The sequence below is a fragment of the Lagopus leucura genome, unplaced genomic scaffold, assembly GCF_019238085.1.
Source record: "Lagopus leucura isolate 7727_CA_CO unplaced genomic scaffold, USGS_WTPT01 Super-Scaffold_100050, whole genome shotgun sequence".
NCBI lineage: Eukaryota > Metazoa > Chordata > Aves > Galliformes > Phasianidae > Lagopus > Lagopus leucura.
The window spans coordinates 1,515,065-1,533,865 of record NW_024962296.1 but is presented as its reverse complement, the minus strand read 5'-3'; the positions used below and the strand labels follow the sequence as shown (position 1 = coordinate 1,533,865).

General features: G+C 49.2%; 2 protein-coding genes across 8 annotated transcripts in view; both read right to left on the bottom strand.

Moving 5' to 3' along the window:
- The window catches only part of POC1A (POC1 centriolar protein A), a 58,188-nt gene extending 49,959 nt beyond the window's left edge, over nt 1-8,229 (bottom strand). For all 7 annotated transcript variants that reach the window (XR_006181386.1, XM_042885434.1, XM_042885435.1 and 4 more), the window contains exons 1-3: nt 8,132-8,229; nt 7,734-7,818; nt 3,901-4,072 (exon numbers count right to left, since the gene is read on the bottom strand). Coding sequence is in view for 6 of the 7 variants with exons in the window: in XM_042885434.1 (XP_042741368.1) it covers nt 3,901-4,072; nt 7,734-7,818; nt 8,132-8,149 (275 nt within the window). In the remaining variant the exon portion in view is untranslated. The remainder of the gene's footprint in view (nt 1-3,900; nt 4,073-7,733; nt 7,819-8,131) is intronic.
- A 1,667-nt stretch (nt 8,230-9,896) lies between these two features.
- RRP9 (ribosomal RNA processing 9, U3 small nucleolar RNA binding protein) lies at nt 9,897-13,565 on the bottom strand. The gene is made up of 14 exons (XM_042885430.1): nt 13,333-13,565; nt 13,150-13,265; nt 12,994-13,076; nt 12,881-12,922; nt 12,665-12,791; nt 11,941-12,065; nt 11,544-11,636; nt 11,262-11,362; nt 11,015-11,149; nt 10,751-10,813; nt 10,527-10,675; nt 10,355-10,434; nt 10,166-10,239; nt 9,897-10,067 (listed from the first exon to the last, which is right to left on the bottom strand). Exons 1-14 carry the CDS (start codon nt 13,563-13,565, stop codon nt 9,962-9,964), a joined length of 1,527 nt encoding a protein of 508 aa, XP_042741364.1. The 3' UTR covers nt 9,897-9,961.
- Nucleotides 13,566-18,801: the final 5,236 nt, after the last annotated feature.

Genomic DNA, 18,801 nt, shown 5'->3' with positions numbered 1-18,801 from the left:
TAATTAACCTTGTGTCTCTAAATAACATACAGGCTGACATGCCACTGCAATCACTTACTTCAGGAAAGTTTAACTAAGCTGAAGTTAACTGTAATTTAAATTATAATGTGCATATTTTTGTTCTTTTTTACTATGAATTCAATTTTAACTGCATTAAGCTTCTCCCGTATTTATCGTGTAGTCATTACATCATTATGAATCACTGTAATAATTCTGCAGTTAAATGATACACTGAGATTTACACTAGAAGGGGTCATACTTTTGTCAACTGAAAATGACACATCTGCCTCACATATGTAACTTATTCAGAATACAAAGTGAGTTCTAGGAATTTTTACAAGAGTTCAGGCATCAGTTTCAGGTGAGTGCCATGATCACTTCTTGGCCTTTTAATATCTTGGCAGTTTAATTTCTGATACCTCCTCTATGAGAGGACTTTATATTAAGTGGACTGTTGGGCATGGGAGTTGGAGGCAGTACTTGCTCCCTCCACTTTGTGCATCATTCCAGTATGGCAGTCCCTTCATTTTTGTTTTCCCAGCTTGACAGCACAGGCAACCCTCACCCCAACCTACCTCAGCTCCCCAGGTGCTCCAACATAATAGTTTGAGGCTCTGGAAACTGAGGGAGAGGTGAGTGAGGATGCAGTGGGAGGTCCACCCATGAGGCTGTCCAGAGTGAGAAGGTCGACTCCACACCTCAAGAGTGCTTCCACCAAGGACAGTAGGATGACTGCCATAGGTGACTCCATGCTGAGAGGATCAGAGGGCCCTACATGTTGGTGCTGGCCCTATCCTACCTCCAGGGAAGTGTGCTGCCTCCCCAGCACCCAGGTCAGGGTTATTTCTAGGAAACTTCCTTGTCTGGTTCACCCCTCTGTTTGTTATCCATTATTGACAGTTCAGGCTGGCAGTGATGGAGTTGCTGACGGAAGCCTGAGGATTACCAAAAAGAACTTCAGGGGACTGGGGTAGTTAGAGGACAGAGCGGGCATACAGCTTGTATTTTCTTCTATCCCTTCAGTGGCAGGAAGGGATACTGAAAGGACCAGGAAAATCCATCTCCGGTAGCTGAGGGGCTGGCGCAACTGCAGGAATTTGGCAGGTTTTTTTGACCATGAGGTGGTTTGCTTGGCACCTGGCCCGATGGCTGCAGTTGAGTCTCATCTGTCTCAAAGGGGGAAAACAGATTCCAGCACAGGAGCACACAGTGTGGGCTTTAAACTAGGTATGAAGGGGAAAGGGGTTAAAACAAGGCTCACAGAGGGACCTCACTGTTCTCTACAACTCCCTGAAAGGAGGTCGTGGTGAGGTGAGGTCAGCCTCTTCTCTCACGTACCTAATGATGGGACAAATGGGAATGGCTTTGCATTGCACCAGGGGAGATTCAGGTTGGACGTTAGGAAATGCTTCTTCTCCAAAAGAGTGGTCAGGCACTGGAACAGGCTGCCAAGGGAGTGGTGCAGCCACCAAACCTGGGGGTATTCAAGAAGTGTTTAGCTGTTGTAGTGAGGGACATGATTTAGTGGGAAATACTGATGATCTCAGAGGTCTTCTCCAACCTCGGCGATCCTGCGATGACTGGTGAGTGGTTGGAAATGAGGACACAAATTTAACTTAGCTCAGGGGACACAGAGAATAGTAATCTAGCAAACATTATGACAGATTTTTAAAAAGACACTTTCAAAACCTAACAGCTCCATGACATAGGCTGCTTATGATTGAATGTATCAACAACAACAACAAAATTTTAAGTAGGTATTTCATAGTCAGCAACGAAACCTAAATAACTAAAAATGCTTCTGCAGGTTCCTGAAGGTTTAAAATTGGGGGATATTTGTTTTGTTTGTTTTTTAAACCCCTTTTATTTTACTACCACAGATTTCAGGTCTGCTTCACTCCTGGGTTCTAGAAACAATTTATTAACCTTTAATAACATCAGTCAATAAGCTCAGAAGCAAAGGGACCTCAAACACCTCTTTATATACATCTGCCCATTCAAGAAAAAAAGAAAAAAAACAATTCCACAAGAAGCTAAAGGAAAAACTGGGAGGTCCTTTTCTGCATCTCAGCCACAAAAAGCTTTACTTGCAGCAAAATTAAGTTTTGAAGCAGAAGCTCTGCTCTCTCCTGCTTGTGTTCTCATACATCACATGAAATAATGCATAACAGTAAAACAAAAGAAGCTATGAAGATTCTCAGTGACTGCCAAGACCTTGGCAAATGAGTTGAGGTGTGCTATTAACGTTGCCTGGGGTGAAACCAGGGCACAAGGCGGGCACAGCACAGGGCTGACTCCAGTTAATAACTGTGTATTTTAATACTGTAATCTGTGATGATAGCAGGGTGGCAAAATGCTTGGCTACAGCAAATGAGAAGAAGCCCAAATGCAGCAGCCACAGATGCAAAAATAAAGGAAAAGAGCTGCTTACCTTTGGAAGGTTTCATGGAGGCAGGGCTCTCCAGCAAGAGATGCCCTCACCTCCACTGCCAACCCTTAAATGAGGGCTGGGAAGGGATGAATCCTGGCTCCACCCCTTCCAGTCACTCAGCTGCACTGCTTGCACCTGAGCTCCCCTGGGTTGGCCCTGCTTTCCAACCAGGTGCTCAAACACTGCTTCAGGTTGTGACTGAGCATTTCCACTACAGATACATTGGCTAAACACAGTCCTGTAAACAGCAAAAAACATGCAGCCTTGCTTTTCATTTTGATAAAGCAATTTGAGAACAGGTTTCAAGATTGCCTGAAAGAATCATCAATTTTTTTGTGTACCTGTGACTCCATTTTCAGTTGACATAATATACATTATCTGCAAATTTTAAATTGGAATGTATAGGGTTGCCATCAGATATTCATCTGAAAGAGAAATCTGATTATGTCTCTTTACCAGACCTTTGTAAGTTCCATCCTACCAGAGGAAGATGTCCCTGGCTGCACAATCTGCCTTGCTCATGTCATGACTTTTTGGCAGTACGTAAACTTGTGAACAACTGTTTTCAAGGATGAAACACAGAAAGCAAAATCTCATCAAAAATCTCTGCTGAACACCTTGGGAACTCACTAAGAACTGCAACCACTTCCAATGAACCAGACTGATGCATTAGTTCCACTAAAACAAGGTCCAATATCCTGCTAGTTATGGCTTTTGGCTTTTTAATGCTTTAATTAAAAAAAAAAAAAAAAAAAAAAAAATTAAGAGGCTTTGCAGCTTATATACATTAACAATATTAAATACTTTATATGCAGCTCAAGACAATTCCTCTTCACTCAGGACAACCCAGGCAAGCCAACAGGTTGGACAGCCATTCAAAGGAACTAAGCCTTCTACTCAAAAATTGAAATCTTTATGGGAAGAGCAAGTAAAGTACTGAAAATGTAAGTAAATTCTAATTAATCACATGAAAGCTCATAAAAAGCAGTCAATACACAGTCCAAAAATCATCTTTTAGTGCTATGCCATCATTTACAGTCAGTGGAGGAAAGTTACTAGTTTAGATCAAGAAATAAAGATTAGAAATGATCTAATATTGGATGGACTACAGCAGGTTTGAAAGCTACTGACCTTCACCCTGCTGACAGAACAATTATCTCCATCACTATACTCCAGCTGGAGTTTAAGCATCTTGCCTTCGATTGGCAGAGAAGCAAAGGATTGGTTTGCTACAAGAGACTGACAAGGGCAGGGACAAAGGGGCTACATTAGTGACTTCAAGCTTTTTAAGGGGCTTCCATTTCATTTCCAGTGGCATTTCAAGACTGAATTGCCTCTTCTCTGTCTGAGCTGCTGCTGCATGAAACTTTTCTTTCCTCAGTCCCAGACCTGGAGAACTGCTTTCAAGAGGTAAAAATCCCACGCCGGAGTTAAACACAGAAGGAGACACAGAGGGAACAGATACTTACGCACTGGGAACCCATAAGCAGACAGTTTTGTCTCTGGAGCCCGAAGCTACGAGGTGGCCAGAAGGGGAAAACTGGACACACATCACTGCATCTTTGTGGCCCACAAGGCGATAGGCTCTCATCTGAGGTTTCATACTCCAGATCATCAGGCATGAATCCATTGAGCCACTCGCTGTGTTGAAAAGAAAAAAGGCAACTCGTGTTAGTTCTCCTCCAATTAAAATGGAGCTACTTTTCATTCTCCATTTGGCAACACAGCTTCCAACAGCTTCACGCACACTTTTACATTTCACTGATGCGCTGCACGCTCTGTATTTAATTAGCAATTCATAGCCTTGCATTGGCTTGAACAGACATTTCAGCTCCCAAGATAATGCAAGAGCTGCAGAGGAAAAGGCCACAGAATCTGCAAAGCCAAACAAACACACACTAAGGAAATGCATAGAAGTTCTAAACTTACCACTTTTTCAGTGGAAACAGAGGCAGTCTGAGTATCAAGTAGCACCCTGCCAATTAGGCAGAAAAGCCCTGTGGCCTATGACTTAAAGGCAACCCATACACATTTCATCCCCAACACCCAGCTCTTCTCTTGTAGCAAAATGTTGATCACTCCCAGCTCAGGACTTAGGAAAAATCCAAGCTTGCAATAAAATTAGAGCAGTGCTCATTTTGCAATGGGAGGAGTTAGTGGGCTTCATGGCAATCATGAAAAGCCTTAAGGGACTCTGGGTGGAGACAGGGGTCCCTCTACCTATCTATACCCACTCAGCATTCTCATGCCTACTTCTATACTCAACAGTTAGAAGAAAAAAAAGAGGGGAAAAAAAGCAACCACCACAAACTACAATTTGTCTTTATTCCTGGGCTTCTGAAAAAGGGGTGAAATGCATGCTCCAAAGACAAGAAGGGGCTGTAGGGACTCTGCAGGGGACAAATGCTTTACTTATAGTAAGAACAATGTTCGTGCCCCCAGTCAGATGCTGTTCTTCTAAGACCTCCTTCATCAGCAAGAGCAGAAGATCTGCAAATCAGAGGCAGGATTCAGATGTGTGCACATGGCACCCACAGCAAATAAAACTGACCCCATCTTCAAGAAATGCTCTGTTCTTTGCCTTGCTTCCCTTCTGCAGCTCACTGCTGGCTGTAAGGAGAGGCCAGCTCCAACCTGACAAAAGCACATCTCAAATGGAAGCATCTCCATGCTGCTGAAATTTATACAAGCCATTGCTCCTCCCCATATAGGGAGGGAAAACTGTCCCTGACAAGAACACCAGACAAGCAGCTTACATGGAGAAATTTCATTCCAGCCTACAAGTGCCCTCCTCAGTTTCACTGCCAACTCAGCAAACTGAAAATCTATTCATCCCCCTGAAGCCCACCATGCTGCACAAAGTCTGCAACACAGTGCCCCTGGTTATTGGTAAAGAGTAAATATATAATAGCATCAACTTAGCAAAGAGAAAAAACACTAGACAGCAAGTCTCAGAGACTGTGCCAATGAAGACTGCGCCAACGAAGACTGCCTCCTAAAGCACCTCAACACCTAAACTATGGAAAACTTTGTAGATTTTCCACAGGTGAGTACACAGTGTGCACGTCTTTACCTGCCAAGGCGTCTTTCTCTTCCCAAAAGCTACATGGGACATACCTGCACCAAGATCTTAAGATTCCTCCAGGAATAAAGATCAGTTTGACAGTAGGTCCTAATATGGTAGCATCATAATTACGAGAAGATTTCAGTTCATTAGCATTATGGCAAAACAATAAACAGCTGCTGCTAGAAATGTCATTTCACCACCTCTTAAAACAGAAAAATAACAATCTTCTTCTGATGCTGGTTCAGGATATGTTTATTTCATACAGAGTCACTTGCAAAGCAGGTGCTGGTGCACAAGCAATGGGGCAGAAGAGTGCTGAGCTCTGAGTCTGGCAGATGTGCAGACCTTCTTTAGGGGAGGTTCAGGTTGGATATTTGGAGGAATTTCTTCCAAGAGCAGTAATGCATTGGTACAGGCTGCCCAGGGACGTGGTGGGGCCACCGTCCCTGAAGGTGCTGCAGAGCTGTGGAGATGTGGCACTGAGGGCCACGGTCAGCGAGCGGACGGGGATGGGCTCACGGCTGGACTTTACGACCATAGTGGTCTTTTCCAGCCTCAATGGTTCTATGATTACACATGTTCTTGATGGAGAAACACACAAAAACAAACAAAAGCCCACAACTTTGCACATTTGCCTGTTGCTTTTGTATCTCATTCAAGCAATATCTTAAGGTTTTAAAGGGAGACAAGTATACAAAAGCAGATTGAGTACGTGGCTGAGCAGAAAGGGATTTAAACTTTAATCAAAGTTTCACTAAGACATTGTCTGGCCAAAAAAACTATTGTAAATACCTCAGTTTTTACAGGATTGATACAAAAAAAAAAAAAAAAAAAAAAGGAAAATAATGCTCTGACGTGTCATTAGTGTTCTGGTAGGATGCCATTTGGAACTCGTTAGCAGTAATTACCATCCTTACTGGACTAGGCAAGGAATCTAATCGAATAGAAAGATCGAGTCCTTCAGGGTTGGTTCATTTTGGTGTGGAAAAAGAAAGGGTGTGGGAAAAAAAGAACTCTAAGATCTCCTAAGAGTAAAGTACACGTGATTGACTCAATGATGCCTGAATAAGAAACATGCTTAGAACTCATTCCCTTTCTTACACAATCACATTTATTAACATTACCAAGAGTACTTCTCTCAAGGTCCAGTTGGTAAAGGGTAAGTTACATTCAGAGCATCCCAGCTGAGCAGAGATTTGCACTGACCAGATACGACCAGACAATCAAAGATACCAGGAGCAGGATGAAAAAGACAGCAGAAAGCAACACGGACAGCACTGGTCCAATACAGGTTTGATTTTCCTTTCCTTGTGTCTTCCAGAACTACAGTGCTGCAGGTTGTAAGACACAGAACAGGACTATGACAATTTACAACACTTGCTAGACTGCTTTATTTCTGTTTACTCGTGTCTGTGTCCACAGCCCACACAGGCAGTGTGTCTCCAAAGACCGTTTCTGCCTGATCTTCCCTGTGAACCAAACCAACATTCTCACAGACCAAACTACAGCTTCATCAAGAGCCAAAACTTCTGCTGCTTCCTGATCCAAGAATACACAGCAAGTTAACTAACAGCACCTGTGACACAAGCCTTGGTGTAACCACAGGCAAATGCCAAACCAGGAGAAACAGAAGATGGAAGAAGAAAAATACTTATGCAGAGCAGAAAAAAAATAATAAAATACAGTTTTAATTTGTAATTTTTTAATTACTGCACCACAAAGCAAGGTAGCTTTAGGCAGCAGCAGACATTCCTAACGCTCCAACAGGACGCTCACAGCCTGTCACCCTGGTTCAAAAACAGGATGAGAGGCACTGGGAACAAACAGAAAGTTTGCGGATAGGAAGTTGCAAATGAAGACGAGGAAGAACTTCTTCCCAGAGAGGGTGACTCAGCACTGGAACAGGTTGCCCAGAAAGGCTGTGGAATCTCTCCCTGGAGATGCTTAAAAGCCATATGTATACAGTCCTGGGTAACGTGCTCTCAGGAACCCAGCAGTTAGGAGATTGGACCCGACAAACTCCACAGGTCCCTTCCAACCTCAACCACTCTGCACTTCTGCAGTTCTTCCAGTCGTACATAAAACATTCGTCCCAACACTCACCAATCTTTTCACTGTAAAAATGAATTCTTAATTCTTTGAGAATTCACGACCTCCATAGTTTCGTATAACTTAAGAAGAGAAATCCTTTTTTTTATCAGCAGGCCATCAAAATACAGAGAGATGATGATTTACCCAATTGTTTCTTATTGAGACTGAAGTCCACACTAGTGATGGCATCTCTGTGGCCTTTGAAATGCCTCTCTAGGGACGGATCATCCTAGAAAACAATAATGTCCAGACAAGATAGACTAAGAATCATCTTCACGCAATAAAAACATTCCAGCGGTCCACCCAAACGGTCCCCCGGCCCCCAAGCCCTGCTCCCACACACGCAGCCCCCGCCTCCTGACCGCGCTCACACCTAAGCGCCACCCGATCCCTGCCCCGTCACACAGCCCGGCCTCGGCAGCGCTAAGGCCCCACGGATCCAGAGCTGCTCCCGCCCACCACCAAAGCGCTTCCGACCGGGCCTCAGCGGCTCTCCGGACGCCGAACTCCCGCACCGGCAGCGCGTCAGCCCGAGCCCTCACCGCTCCGCCAGCAGCCATGCCGCCCTCCCGCGCGCTGCCGTTTGTTTTCCGCTCCTTCCGGCCCCCGTAGTAACGCAGCTGCGCGCGGTCGCAGGCGCGCGGTGGAGCGCCCTCCGGCGGCAGGGAGGTCCCACTACGCCTCCTCGCGGCTGGGCGGGGCAGCGGGATGGTGGGGCCTAAGGGAGCGCAAAGCGTCTGTAAGTCCCGGCTTGCTCTGAGCCTCCCTGACGCCCCACAGGCTTTGAGCGAATTTTTCCAACCGAAGCGATTCTATGGCTCTCAGCTCCCAGAGTCTGCTGCTCGGGACACAGATCCTCCGTTTCGGTTATGAAAAATCCTTTTCAGCGTCGTCAGGTCTATCTTAGGGTCCAGATACCCCATTCCCAGGCTCCCGAAGCTCTTTCTTTTCCATGGTTTTTACCATGTCTCATTTCCAGATTCCAAACTTCGCTTTCGGGTCTCCAGCCTCTATCTGTGATAGCAAATCCTTTGCTCGGCTGGACCCTCAGCTCTTAGTGACCAAACTCTTGCTGCCAGGACCCCGAGACTCCATGCTGAACCAAAAGCTGTCGTCACTTTGCTTACACTCAGCTCTGATATTGGTTGATAACAGCTCTACAGCCCAGGCTGTCATTCTCAGATCGTAATGTCTAATTTTTAGGCCCCAAGCAGCAAAGCCACCTTTTTAGGGTCCAAAGAGAAAAGACCCATCTTTTAAGTTCCCTAATCCCCATTCCATCAGACAAGGCCTGAAAATTAGGGCTCAGAGCCTCCTTTTATGGTCCAAATACCCATTTTGAGGGATCAAAGCATCATTTTGGTATCCAGCAGCCCCTAAACAGGGGAGTCCAATGCTCCAGCTTTAAATTCTAAAGCCCTATGCTGAAGTGCTGAACCCTCACACTTTTAACATCTGCCTTCCCCACCAGGCTTGGCCTTGAAGTGCAGGCCAACAGCATGCAATAGCTACTAATCAGCAGACTCCACATCATCACCCTTGTGATGGCTATGGGAAGGTTGTGCTCTAGCCTGCCTGCCCCTCCTCCCAAAAAGCAACAGCTCAAGCCTGGGGGCTGCACAAACCAGGTCAGCCATGCTTATCCGCCGTGCAGCACTTACTCTGTGTCCCACCATCTGCCTCCTCTGTGCAGAGATAATCTGGGAGCACACTGCTCTTCCTCACACCACTTTCTCCTTCGCATTCTCTGATTTCACATTTCCCTTGTGCTGATCCATGCCACAAATCAACTTTCCCAAGACATCTGCAGCCAACCCTGATCAGAGGGGGCTGCACCTTTGGCAGCTCCATCTTCCTTCTTGTTTTTACTCCTGGGTTTGTAAGGATCCCATCCATTGCCTTATCCCTGGGGAACCTGGAAAGCGGGAACCAGAGGTCCCTCTACATCCCTGCTCCCATGGCAGCAGGACAAGAGCCCAACTGCAAACACCTGCTCCATGCCTCAGGGCACTGCTGATCCCAGCAGTACCTGTGCACAGGCGCAGATCACAGCTGAAGAACAGGGCCACAGCAGATAAGTCCTACCCCCTTTTAAAAGTAATCTTTTTCTGTACCCAAAATTGTGGGTTTTGTTTGTTTCTGGTAACGTATGTAAGCGATTTTTGTTCATTTTTTTCCTAACACTCTCTGCCTGATCCCAGGTCTGGCTGAACCTCAAGAAGGGCACAGTGCGTATCCAGGCAGGGCCCTTAGGCAGGGGTAGGTGCACTGCTGCAGCCCCAAGCAGCACTGACAACACTCAAGCTGTTGTATCTGTATTACACAGACTTTAATGATCCAGTTCCTGTAGCTATTGGGGTAGTGCTTGGAGGCTACGCGCAATCAGCTGCCGTGGAACCAGGGGCTCCTGCTCTACATTTAAGAGGAATGATGCAGATGGAGTTCTTGGCTTCTTTTACTCTCCACCATCGGCCCAACCTGCAGGTGAAAAGAGTGTCACCTCCATGCCTTCCTGGTCCAGCCAGGCGCTAGTAGGGAGGGTCTAAGCCCTGGAAAATGGGGCCTGGGAATGGTACCGGTGCTCCTGCCCAATGCCAGCCACCAGGAAGTCTCCCGTTGATGAGAACTTCAGGCTGTTGACAAAGCCAATCTGGAGGAAATAGCAGAGGTGTCAGCACCAGTGCACTGCAACTGCCCCAGGCCTGCTCCCACCCTGGGGAGCTTGGCAAGGGCCTCCCCCCAGCTCCAGCACCCCCTATCTGTACCAATGGGATATCACAGAGGGGCTCCAGCTTCTGAAATCCCTCGCCGCACTTCCACAACTTCACACAGCCACTGTGGGAACCTGGAGCAAAGAGGGCACACACCCTAGCACCAGGAAAAGCACAGGACCCCAAACCTGCCAGAAGAGAACACAGCTCTCCCAGCACCAGGCACCTGTAGCCACAAGGTCACTGTTGAGCAAGGCGGCCACTGCAGATACCCAGTACGGCTGCTGCAGGTCCTGGGCAGTGCCCTGCGTCCCGTGCGATTGCCTCACCAGTGCCAGTGGCTTCTTCTTCGCCAGCCCCCACAGGGCCACTGACCTGCAGGGAAGGGGCTGAAGGCGCTGGAGGCACAAGGATTGGTAAGGCTGTGCACAATCCCAGCCCTGCACTCACCCATCATCAGCACCTGACACCATGTGCTCCTCATTGATGAGCTGGATGCAATCGATGGAGCCCCTGCAAGAGCAGACAATTAACAGTAACCATGAGCATATTGTGGAATCCTGTAGGGCGCAGAGCTCCAGGCTTGACAAAATCCCCACAAAAGGCTTGACAGAATCCCCACAGGACTGACAGGCTCCTGGTGATGCTGAGCACATACAGAAACTTTGCTGGAACCGCCAGCAGAAGCACACCCCCTTCCTGCCCCAGACCTACTGATGCCCATAGAAAATGAGCTGTGACTCCTCGGGGATCTTCCAGAAACGCACAGTGCCATCTCGTCCCCCTGAGGTAACACAGCACTCCCGACTCAGGCTGTCCATCCCTGTGATGATGTCCTGGTGCCCAAAGCTGGCAGGGGAGATGAGAAGGAGCTGCAGGGGCCACGACCCCACCGCACCCTCACTCCTCCTCCCTTTGCTTGGGGATACAGTGACAAAACCTCTCTCCACCAGGGTCTTACAGGGTCTCCACATAAGCATTCTCCTCCACATTCCAGACCTTGACGGAGCGGTCATGGGATGCACTGTACAGCTGGTACGTGCCCTTCCGGAAAGACAGGCCCTGTGGAGGGACAGACCAACAGATGAAACAGTGCCCTGCCCAAGTGTCCCCAAGGGCAGTCTCAGAGCTGGGCCTCCACTGCAGGGAGGCCCCACTGGTCCCAGGTACCAAGAGGACATGCATGGACTGCCCACCAGAGGTGGGAGCCTTCCTCCCCATTTCAGCCAACATCCTTACTCACCGACACGGCATCACGATGACCAGTGAACGTATAAAGACGCTTGCAGGTGGCTGCCTCCCAGATCAGAATCAGCTTGTTCCTGTCTCCTGTAGCCTGGCAGAAAGGAGGGGATGCCCAACACCTACCCCAGCAGACCCACAACTCCCACTCCGTGTGTTTTGCTGGGGGGGCATGTCCAAGAACAATTCTGATGATGGCTGAAGTAGGGGCTGCTTCAACCCAGCTTCACCAGGAAGATAAGCTGGGTGTTAGGAGCTGTCCTCCAGAATCCTGGAAAAAGACACCCCTCCCCACCTGGCCTCCTCTTTCAGAGGTTCATGACTATATGGGAACAGCCAAGAGCCATTGGTGACAGCGTGAGGCACCATGGGGCAGCACCAGCACCCAGTCACCGTACCAGGTATTTGCCGTCCGATGAGATGGCAATGCAGAGAACGTGGGCCGTGTGCCCCATGGGCTGCCCCTCTGTGCCTTTCTTGCCCCCAGGCACCACGCAGAGTCTCTTCCCACTCTCCACTTCCCCTGCAGGACAAGCAATACCATCACCCACAGGAGCCTCCCTTGCCCCAGGAAGCACGAATGAGCTGTGAGCTGTGCACAAAGCCCAGAGTGATGCAACCCGCCCTGCCCAGAGGCCAATCATAGAACAGCTTAGAAAAGACCATCTGGTTCCTATTCCCCTGATGTGGGCTGGCTGCCCCCCACCAGATCTGGCTGCCCAGAGCCCCATCCAGCCTGGCTGTGAGCACCTCCAAGAGAGGGGCACTCACAGCTTCTCTGGGCAGCCTGTGCCAGGGCCTCACCATAGTCTGAGAAAAGGATTTCCTCCTCACGTGTAACCCATATTTCTCCTCTTTTAGTGTAAAACCAACGCCATGCCCTATCACCATCCGCCCATGTGAAAAGTCGCTCTCCCTGTTTACAAACTCCCTTTAAATCCTGGGTGGTCACAACAGGGTCTCCCTAAAGTCTTCTCCCGGCTGAACAAGCCTAGCTCTTGTGCACCGCAGCCACTTCCATGCAAGAGATGGGCAGATCCACCTCCACCCACAGCGCCGCTCCTGCCAGGCTCCCATCGCAGTGAGGCCGAGCGCAGCAGGCAAGAGAAGGGAAGCACTTGCATTTGATGACGGAGCCATCCTTAGCAGCCGAAAAGATGAACTTGTCATCCGGAGAGACGACGAGGCAGGTGACAGAATGCTGGTGGCCCCGCAGCACTCGGACGGCGGCAGCGGCCGGAGGGCACACCTAGCGGGACCGGGCCATGAGCGGGACGGCGCCGGCTCGTCCCGGCCACGATCTGGCAGCGGTGCCCTACGGGCCGCACGTATACTCACGTCCTGGGCCGCGGGGCGTCGCAGCCGGCCCTGCTGCTCGAGCTGGGGGAGCACAGCGGGTTAAGGGAGGGCCCCGAGGCCGCCCCACCGCCGCGCCGTCGCCCCCCACTCACCACGGCCTCCTTCAGGCGCTCGCCGACGAGATCCCCGGGGAAACCCGCGGCCTCCTCCTCCTCCTCCTCCGCCCGCTCCTCCTCTGCGATAGGTGCGGGATTCAGGGCCGCCCCGCCGCCGCCGCCCGCCCCGCCGCCGCCGCCGCCCGCGCTCACCGTGCCGCCGCAGCTCCTCCAGGTACAGCTTGGCCAGGCGCAGCTTCTTCTCCTGCGGCGTCTCCTCCAGCTCCTCCTCGGCCGCCGCCTCCTCCCGCCGCCGCCCCGCCGCCGCACTGCCGGAGTCGCGTCAGCTCCGCGCCGAGCCGCGGGAACCCCGAGAGCCCCGGGAGCAGCGCTCACCTCTCCGCCTCCTCTTCGCTGGACACCTCCTCGTCGCGGCTCCGGAGCGGCGCCGGCCGGGGCTTCCCTTCGGCGCCCGGGCCCTGGGGAGACGCGCCGGCACCGTCAGAGCCACGCCGCACAGAGAACCGGCCCGTCGGAACCGGCCCCGCGCTCACCTCCACCCGCGGCCGCCGGCGCCGCCCCGCCGCGACCCCGCGCGCCGCTCTCGCCCGCCGTCCCGTCGCCGCCATGCTGCCGCCGCACGTGGCCACGGCGCCGCCCCGCCTCCGCAGCGCCGCCTCCGGGCCCCGGGATGCTGGGCCGCCGGCTCGGCGCTGCTGAGCCCCGCTGCGGAGCAGGGCGCCGGGCTGGCGCGGGGAGGCGCTCTGTCACCGTTTTAGCGCCGTCTTTTCCTTACGATGTGAAGAAGTAAATGCACCGTATTTGTACTATTCGTAGAAATACAGCTGTTGAATTGTTGTGTGATCAGCTTTTGCCTCCTCTTGGGGATCCAAAGAGTCACTGACAAGTTGTATCCTTCTCTGTAGAGCTCCAAGCCTCATTTTAGGGGCTAAGGCCTGAATTTTAGGGCCTAAAGCCTTGGTTTGGGGTCCAAATATCCATTTTGAAGGATCACAGCTTTGGATCCCTCAAAATTTGGATTTTCCTGCTGATGCCCTAAGTTTTATGGTCCAGCCTGTCAGTTCTAGGGCACAGTATTCTTAACCCTTAACCCTAACACAAAAGGGTAACCCTGAATGCTAAACCAAAAAAGGTAATCTTTAACCTTTAAATCCAAACCAAAATGTCCACCCTGAAGCCTCAACCCAAATGGATAACCCTTAACCTTTAACCTTAACCCAAAAGTGTAACCCTTAATCCTAACCCAAAAGATCCTAACTCTAAAGGAAAACCATTTACCCACAGCCCAAATACGTAAGCCAGACCATAACCAAAACCCCCAGAATTCTGGAGGAAACAGTTTGTGAGCTGCTATTCCACCTGTCTGCCACAAGTCCGTGGGGCTGATGGCATCCACCTGAGGGCACTGAGGGAGCTGATGGAAGTGATTGCCATGTTGCTTTCCAGTGTTTACCAGCAGTCCTGGTCAACCAGGGAGGTCCCAGGTCCCAGACAGCTGGCGACTTTCTAAAAATGATGCCCATATGCAGGAAGAGTTGGAAGAGAGATGGGGAAACTACAGGCCCATCAGCCTGGCCTTGGTATGGAGAAGGTCATGGAGCAGATTGTCTTGAGTGGAATCACGTGTGGGCCATCCCTGGGATTGGGCCCAGACAGCGTAAGCTCACTAAAAGCAGATCCTGCCTGGCCAACCTCATCTCCTTCTATGAGTGGGTGATCCCCCTGGTGGATGAGGGAAAGGCTGTTGATGTAATCTGCCCAGACTTCAGATATGCCTTTGGCACTGTCTAACACAGCATTCTCTTGGAGAAGCTGCAGCCCGTGTCCTGGGCAGGTACACTCTTTGCTGGGTAAAGAAGTGCCTGGAGAGCTGGGCCCAGAGCACGGTGGTGAATGGAGTCACATCCAGCTGTCAGCTGGTCACAGTGGTGTTCCACAGGGGTCGGTAGTGGGGCCCGTCCTGTTCGATATCTTTACTGATGACCTGGATGAGGGCACTGAGTGCACTCTCAGTAGGTTTGCAGATGACACCAAGGTGGAAGGGAGTGTCAATCTGCCTGGGGGTAGCGAGGCCCTACAGAGGGATCTGGACAGGCTGATTGCTAGGCTGAAGCAACAAGACCGCATACTGTGTTCTACGTTTTGGCCACAGCCACCCCGGGCAATGCTACAGGGTTGGGGCACAGTAAATAGAAGATTGTGTGGAAGAAACTTGGGGGTGTTGGTCGACACTTGGCTGAACATGAGGCAGCAGCGTGCCAAGGTGGCCAAGAAGGCCAGTGGCATCCTGGTTGTGTCAGAAACTGGTGTCAGTAGGGGTAGGGAGGTGATCTTCCCTCTGTACTGCGTTCTGATGAAGCCGCACCTTGAGTACTGTGCTCAGTGTTGGGTCCTTCACTACAAGAAAGACGCTGAGATGCTGGAGCGTGTCCAGAGGAAGGCAGCAGAGCTGCGCTGTGGAGCACAGGTCTTACGAGGAGCAGCTGAGGGAGCTGGCGACACGGTTTTATGACTTCGTTATCAGCATTCCACATCATAACATCATGTAAAGCATGGGTAATTAAAGTGTTGATAGTCCAGTTCTGTGAACTGATAACTTTCTGGATACCTGGTACACAAACTTCCTTGGTTCCTCCTTGAGCCCTGGCCAGCATTTCTTTGTGTATGGGAAAAGGCAAATAATTTTTTATGCAGTCTTCATGAATTAGCTGTTACTCTGCAGTTCTCTGGTACTCCTGTGCTGTCCATGCCACAGTTCTGCAGAGAGGTGGCACATACAGTGCCATTAAGATGAAGGCAAATGCCTTAATTTTCATTCTTCTGTTCATTACTGCATATGTAGCTGCATTGAAGAAAATGGCTGTCATGTCCTCTGAACAGTTCAGAATACCTGAGCAGATTTTCCCGTTTCCATGTTACTTAAGATTGCCATGAGGTCACGTTCATCTTTTTTGCTCACACACACTGAAAAACCAAACCAACCAACTCTACCTCCTGTAGCTAATTATTCTTCCAGGAGAAACCCTTCTATACCTCCTCTTGCTGGACTGTTTACTCTGTCTGCCACAGAACTGATGTTTTAAAGTGTGTGTGACTTGCTGGGCCCCATGGCAGATGGAAGTGGGCTAACGCAGAAGGGAGGGTGCTTGCTGAGCCAAAACCCAAAAGAGATGGAGCTTGATGGGCCAAAAGTAAGAAGGAATGGGGCTTTCTTGTGCGAAACGCAGAAGGAAGGGGACTTGCTGGGCCAATACACAGAATGTAGGGGGCTTGCTGTTCCCGTACTCAGTAGGAAGAGGGCTTCCTGGACCCTTACCCCGAAGGAAGGGGGCATGCTGGGCCAAAATCCAGAAGAAAGGGGGTGTGTTGGGCCACAAATCAAAAGGAAGGGGTCTTGTTGGACTTGGTTAGTGGCTAGGGTAAGGTTTAGGATAACGGTTAGTGTTAGGGTTTAGGTAAGGTTAAGTTTCACAATTAGGCTTGGGTTTACGGTTTGGGCTAGGGTAGGGTTAGGGTTAGGATTAGGATAAGGTCGAGTGTAAGGTTTAGGTTTAGGGTTAGTTTTACTGTTAGGTTTAGGGACAGGATTAGGGTTAGGGTAAGGCTGGGTTTAGGGCGAGGGTTAGCATATAGGTTAAGGTTAGGATTAGGGTTAGTGTTTGGTTTGGGTCATGGAGTGGGTCAGGGTTAGGGCTGGTGTTAGTGTTGGGTTAATGTTAGTATTAGGGTTAGTATTTGGGAATAGGTTTAGGGCAAGGTTTCAGGTTTGTGTTAGAGTTAGCTTTAGAGTTAGGGTTAGGGTTAGAGTTTGGGTTTAATTTTGGGTAGTTTTAGGGTTATGGTTAGGGATTGGGTTTGGTTTAGGGTTAAAGTTATAGTAAGGATTAGCGTTACATTTAGGTTTAGCATTAGGGTTTTGAGCTGGGTTTTGTGTTAGTGTTGTGGTTAGGGTTTGGATAAGCGTTAGAGTTATGGTTAGGGTTAGGGTTAGAGGTAGGGGTAAAATACAGCATTTGTGTTAAGGTTCAGATAAATGTGTTAGGGTTAGGTTAAGGTTTAGGGATAGGATTAGGTTTATATTTGCTACATGTTGGGATTACTTTTAGGTATAGGGTTTGAGTCAGGTTTAGAGCTTAGATATTGTATAGGGTTAGGTGTAGTGTCACAATTAGGGATAGGTTTTGCTTTAGGGTTAGTGTTAAGGTTAGGGTTATGGTAGCATTAGGGTTAGGGTTCGTGTTAGGGTTAGTTTTAGGTTTTTACTGTTAGTGTTTATATCATGAGTAAGGTTTAGAGTTGCAATCAAGGCTAGGGTTTGATTCAGGGTTTGGGTTTTGTCAGTGTAAGGGGAGGAAAAGAGTTGTGTTTAGGTTTAGGGTTAGTGTTAGGTTTAGAGTTAGGCTTAGTGTTATGGTTTAAGTTAGTTTTTGGGTTAGGGTTAGGGTAGTGTTATGGGCACTGTTGGACAGAAACCGAGAAGGATTGGGTCTCATCTCACTGGACAGAAACACAGATGGAATGGGCTTACTCAGCACAAAGCTAGAAGAAACTGGAGATGCTGAGCTGAACTCGTGAAGGAAGGAGGCTTGAAGTGCTGAACGCCAGAAGGAATGTGGATTGCTAGGCCCAAAGGCAACCCTAACCCTATCCCTGAATTTAACCCTAACAATTACCCTAACCCTAGCCATAATACTAATACAAAATCTAATTCCAAACCCTAACCCTAAACGTAAATCATTAACACCCCCCAACCCCTTTTTTTTGGGGGGGGAGGGAGGGGACTGTGGGCCTGCTGTTTGCCTGTCATGGACACAGACAGATACAGAGATAACTTGGTGATAGCAATAGAAGCTTCTAATATAGGCCTTTACTGAAATTGTAACTTTCTTATGAAACTGCTGCTGAAAGAAAGATGCTGAGTAGAAGAACAGAGAAGAGGCTAGGACACAGACCAGGATCAGAAATTAATACAGAGGGCTTGACCAATATGAACCAAGTTCAAGCACAAACATTGAGAGCCTTTGCAAAAAAATATGCAAGGGAAAAACTGCTAAATAAATATAAATACAGAATTAAATTTATGCTTGCTAACACAGCATAATAGGGGTCATAAATCAGGAATCAAAGAGGGATAATCACCTCCCTGTCCCTGCTGGCCACCCCTCTTCTGATGGAGCCCAGGATCCATTGGCCTTCTGAGCTGCAAGACCAACGGATCTTATAAAAACCGATCGGTGGCCTCTAAAAATGGCTTGGGTTTTACAGAGACTGGAGCCACCCCCGCTGAGAAGTTCCCCTATAACCTTCCCACCTATATGCTCTGACATTCTGTTGTCATACAAGAGATGGCAGCGGAGGGGCAGCCTGAGAAAATGGCGTTGTTGGAAATGGAAGAGCGTTTAGGCAAATGTGTGTTGCTGAACTCATGAGTGCAGAACAAAGGCGCCTACTGATGTTGATTGATGCTTGCTGAACATTGCTGGAGGCCAGGCAACGCTTGTGAGCGCAGTGAGGTGGTGGGTGGTACGTTTCAGCAGTGGCAACAGCAACAGTGCATCACCATGGCTGGTGCACATAGTATGAGAGTAGCATGCAGACGGTTGATCATAGTTGCTGAAAATGCACAGCTAACAGTGGAGACCATTCAAAAACAGTGTTTTGTAGCTCACAACTTGCTGTATCACCTAGCGTTATTGTGCTCTTCAAACCTGTTGTAGTTTCCGAGGAAATAAAGGACAGGCGTTACTTTCGGAGCTGGGAGGTGCAAAGCCTCAAGCATCACATGGAAAGACATAAAGGTGCTGTGATTCTGTGAATCGAGCATGGAATCTGCAGGGCCCCATA

Excerpts from the sequence above, each read along its gene's own strand:
- RRP9 (XM_042885430.1), bottom strand. The coding sequence starts at position 13,565 with ATGGCGGCGACGGGACGGCGGGCGAGAGCGGCGCGCGGGGTCGCGGCG. Across the intron at positions 11,637-11,940 it reads CATCGGACGGCAAATACCTG|GCTACAGGAGACAGGAACAA; the intron begins GTACGGTGACTG and ends CCTTTCTGCCAG. Across the intron at positions 10,676-10,750 it reads GTGTCAGGTGCTGATGATGG|GTCAGTGGCCCTGTGGGGGC; the intron begins GTGAGTGCAGGG and ends CCTTCCCTGCAG.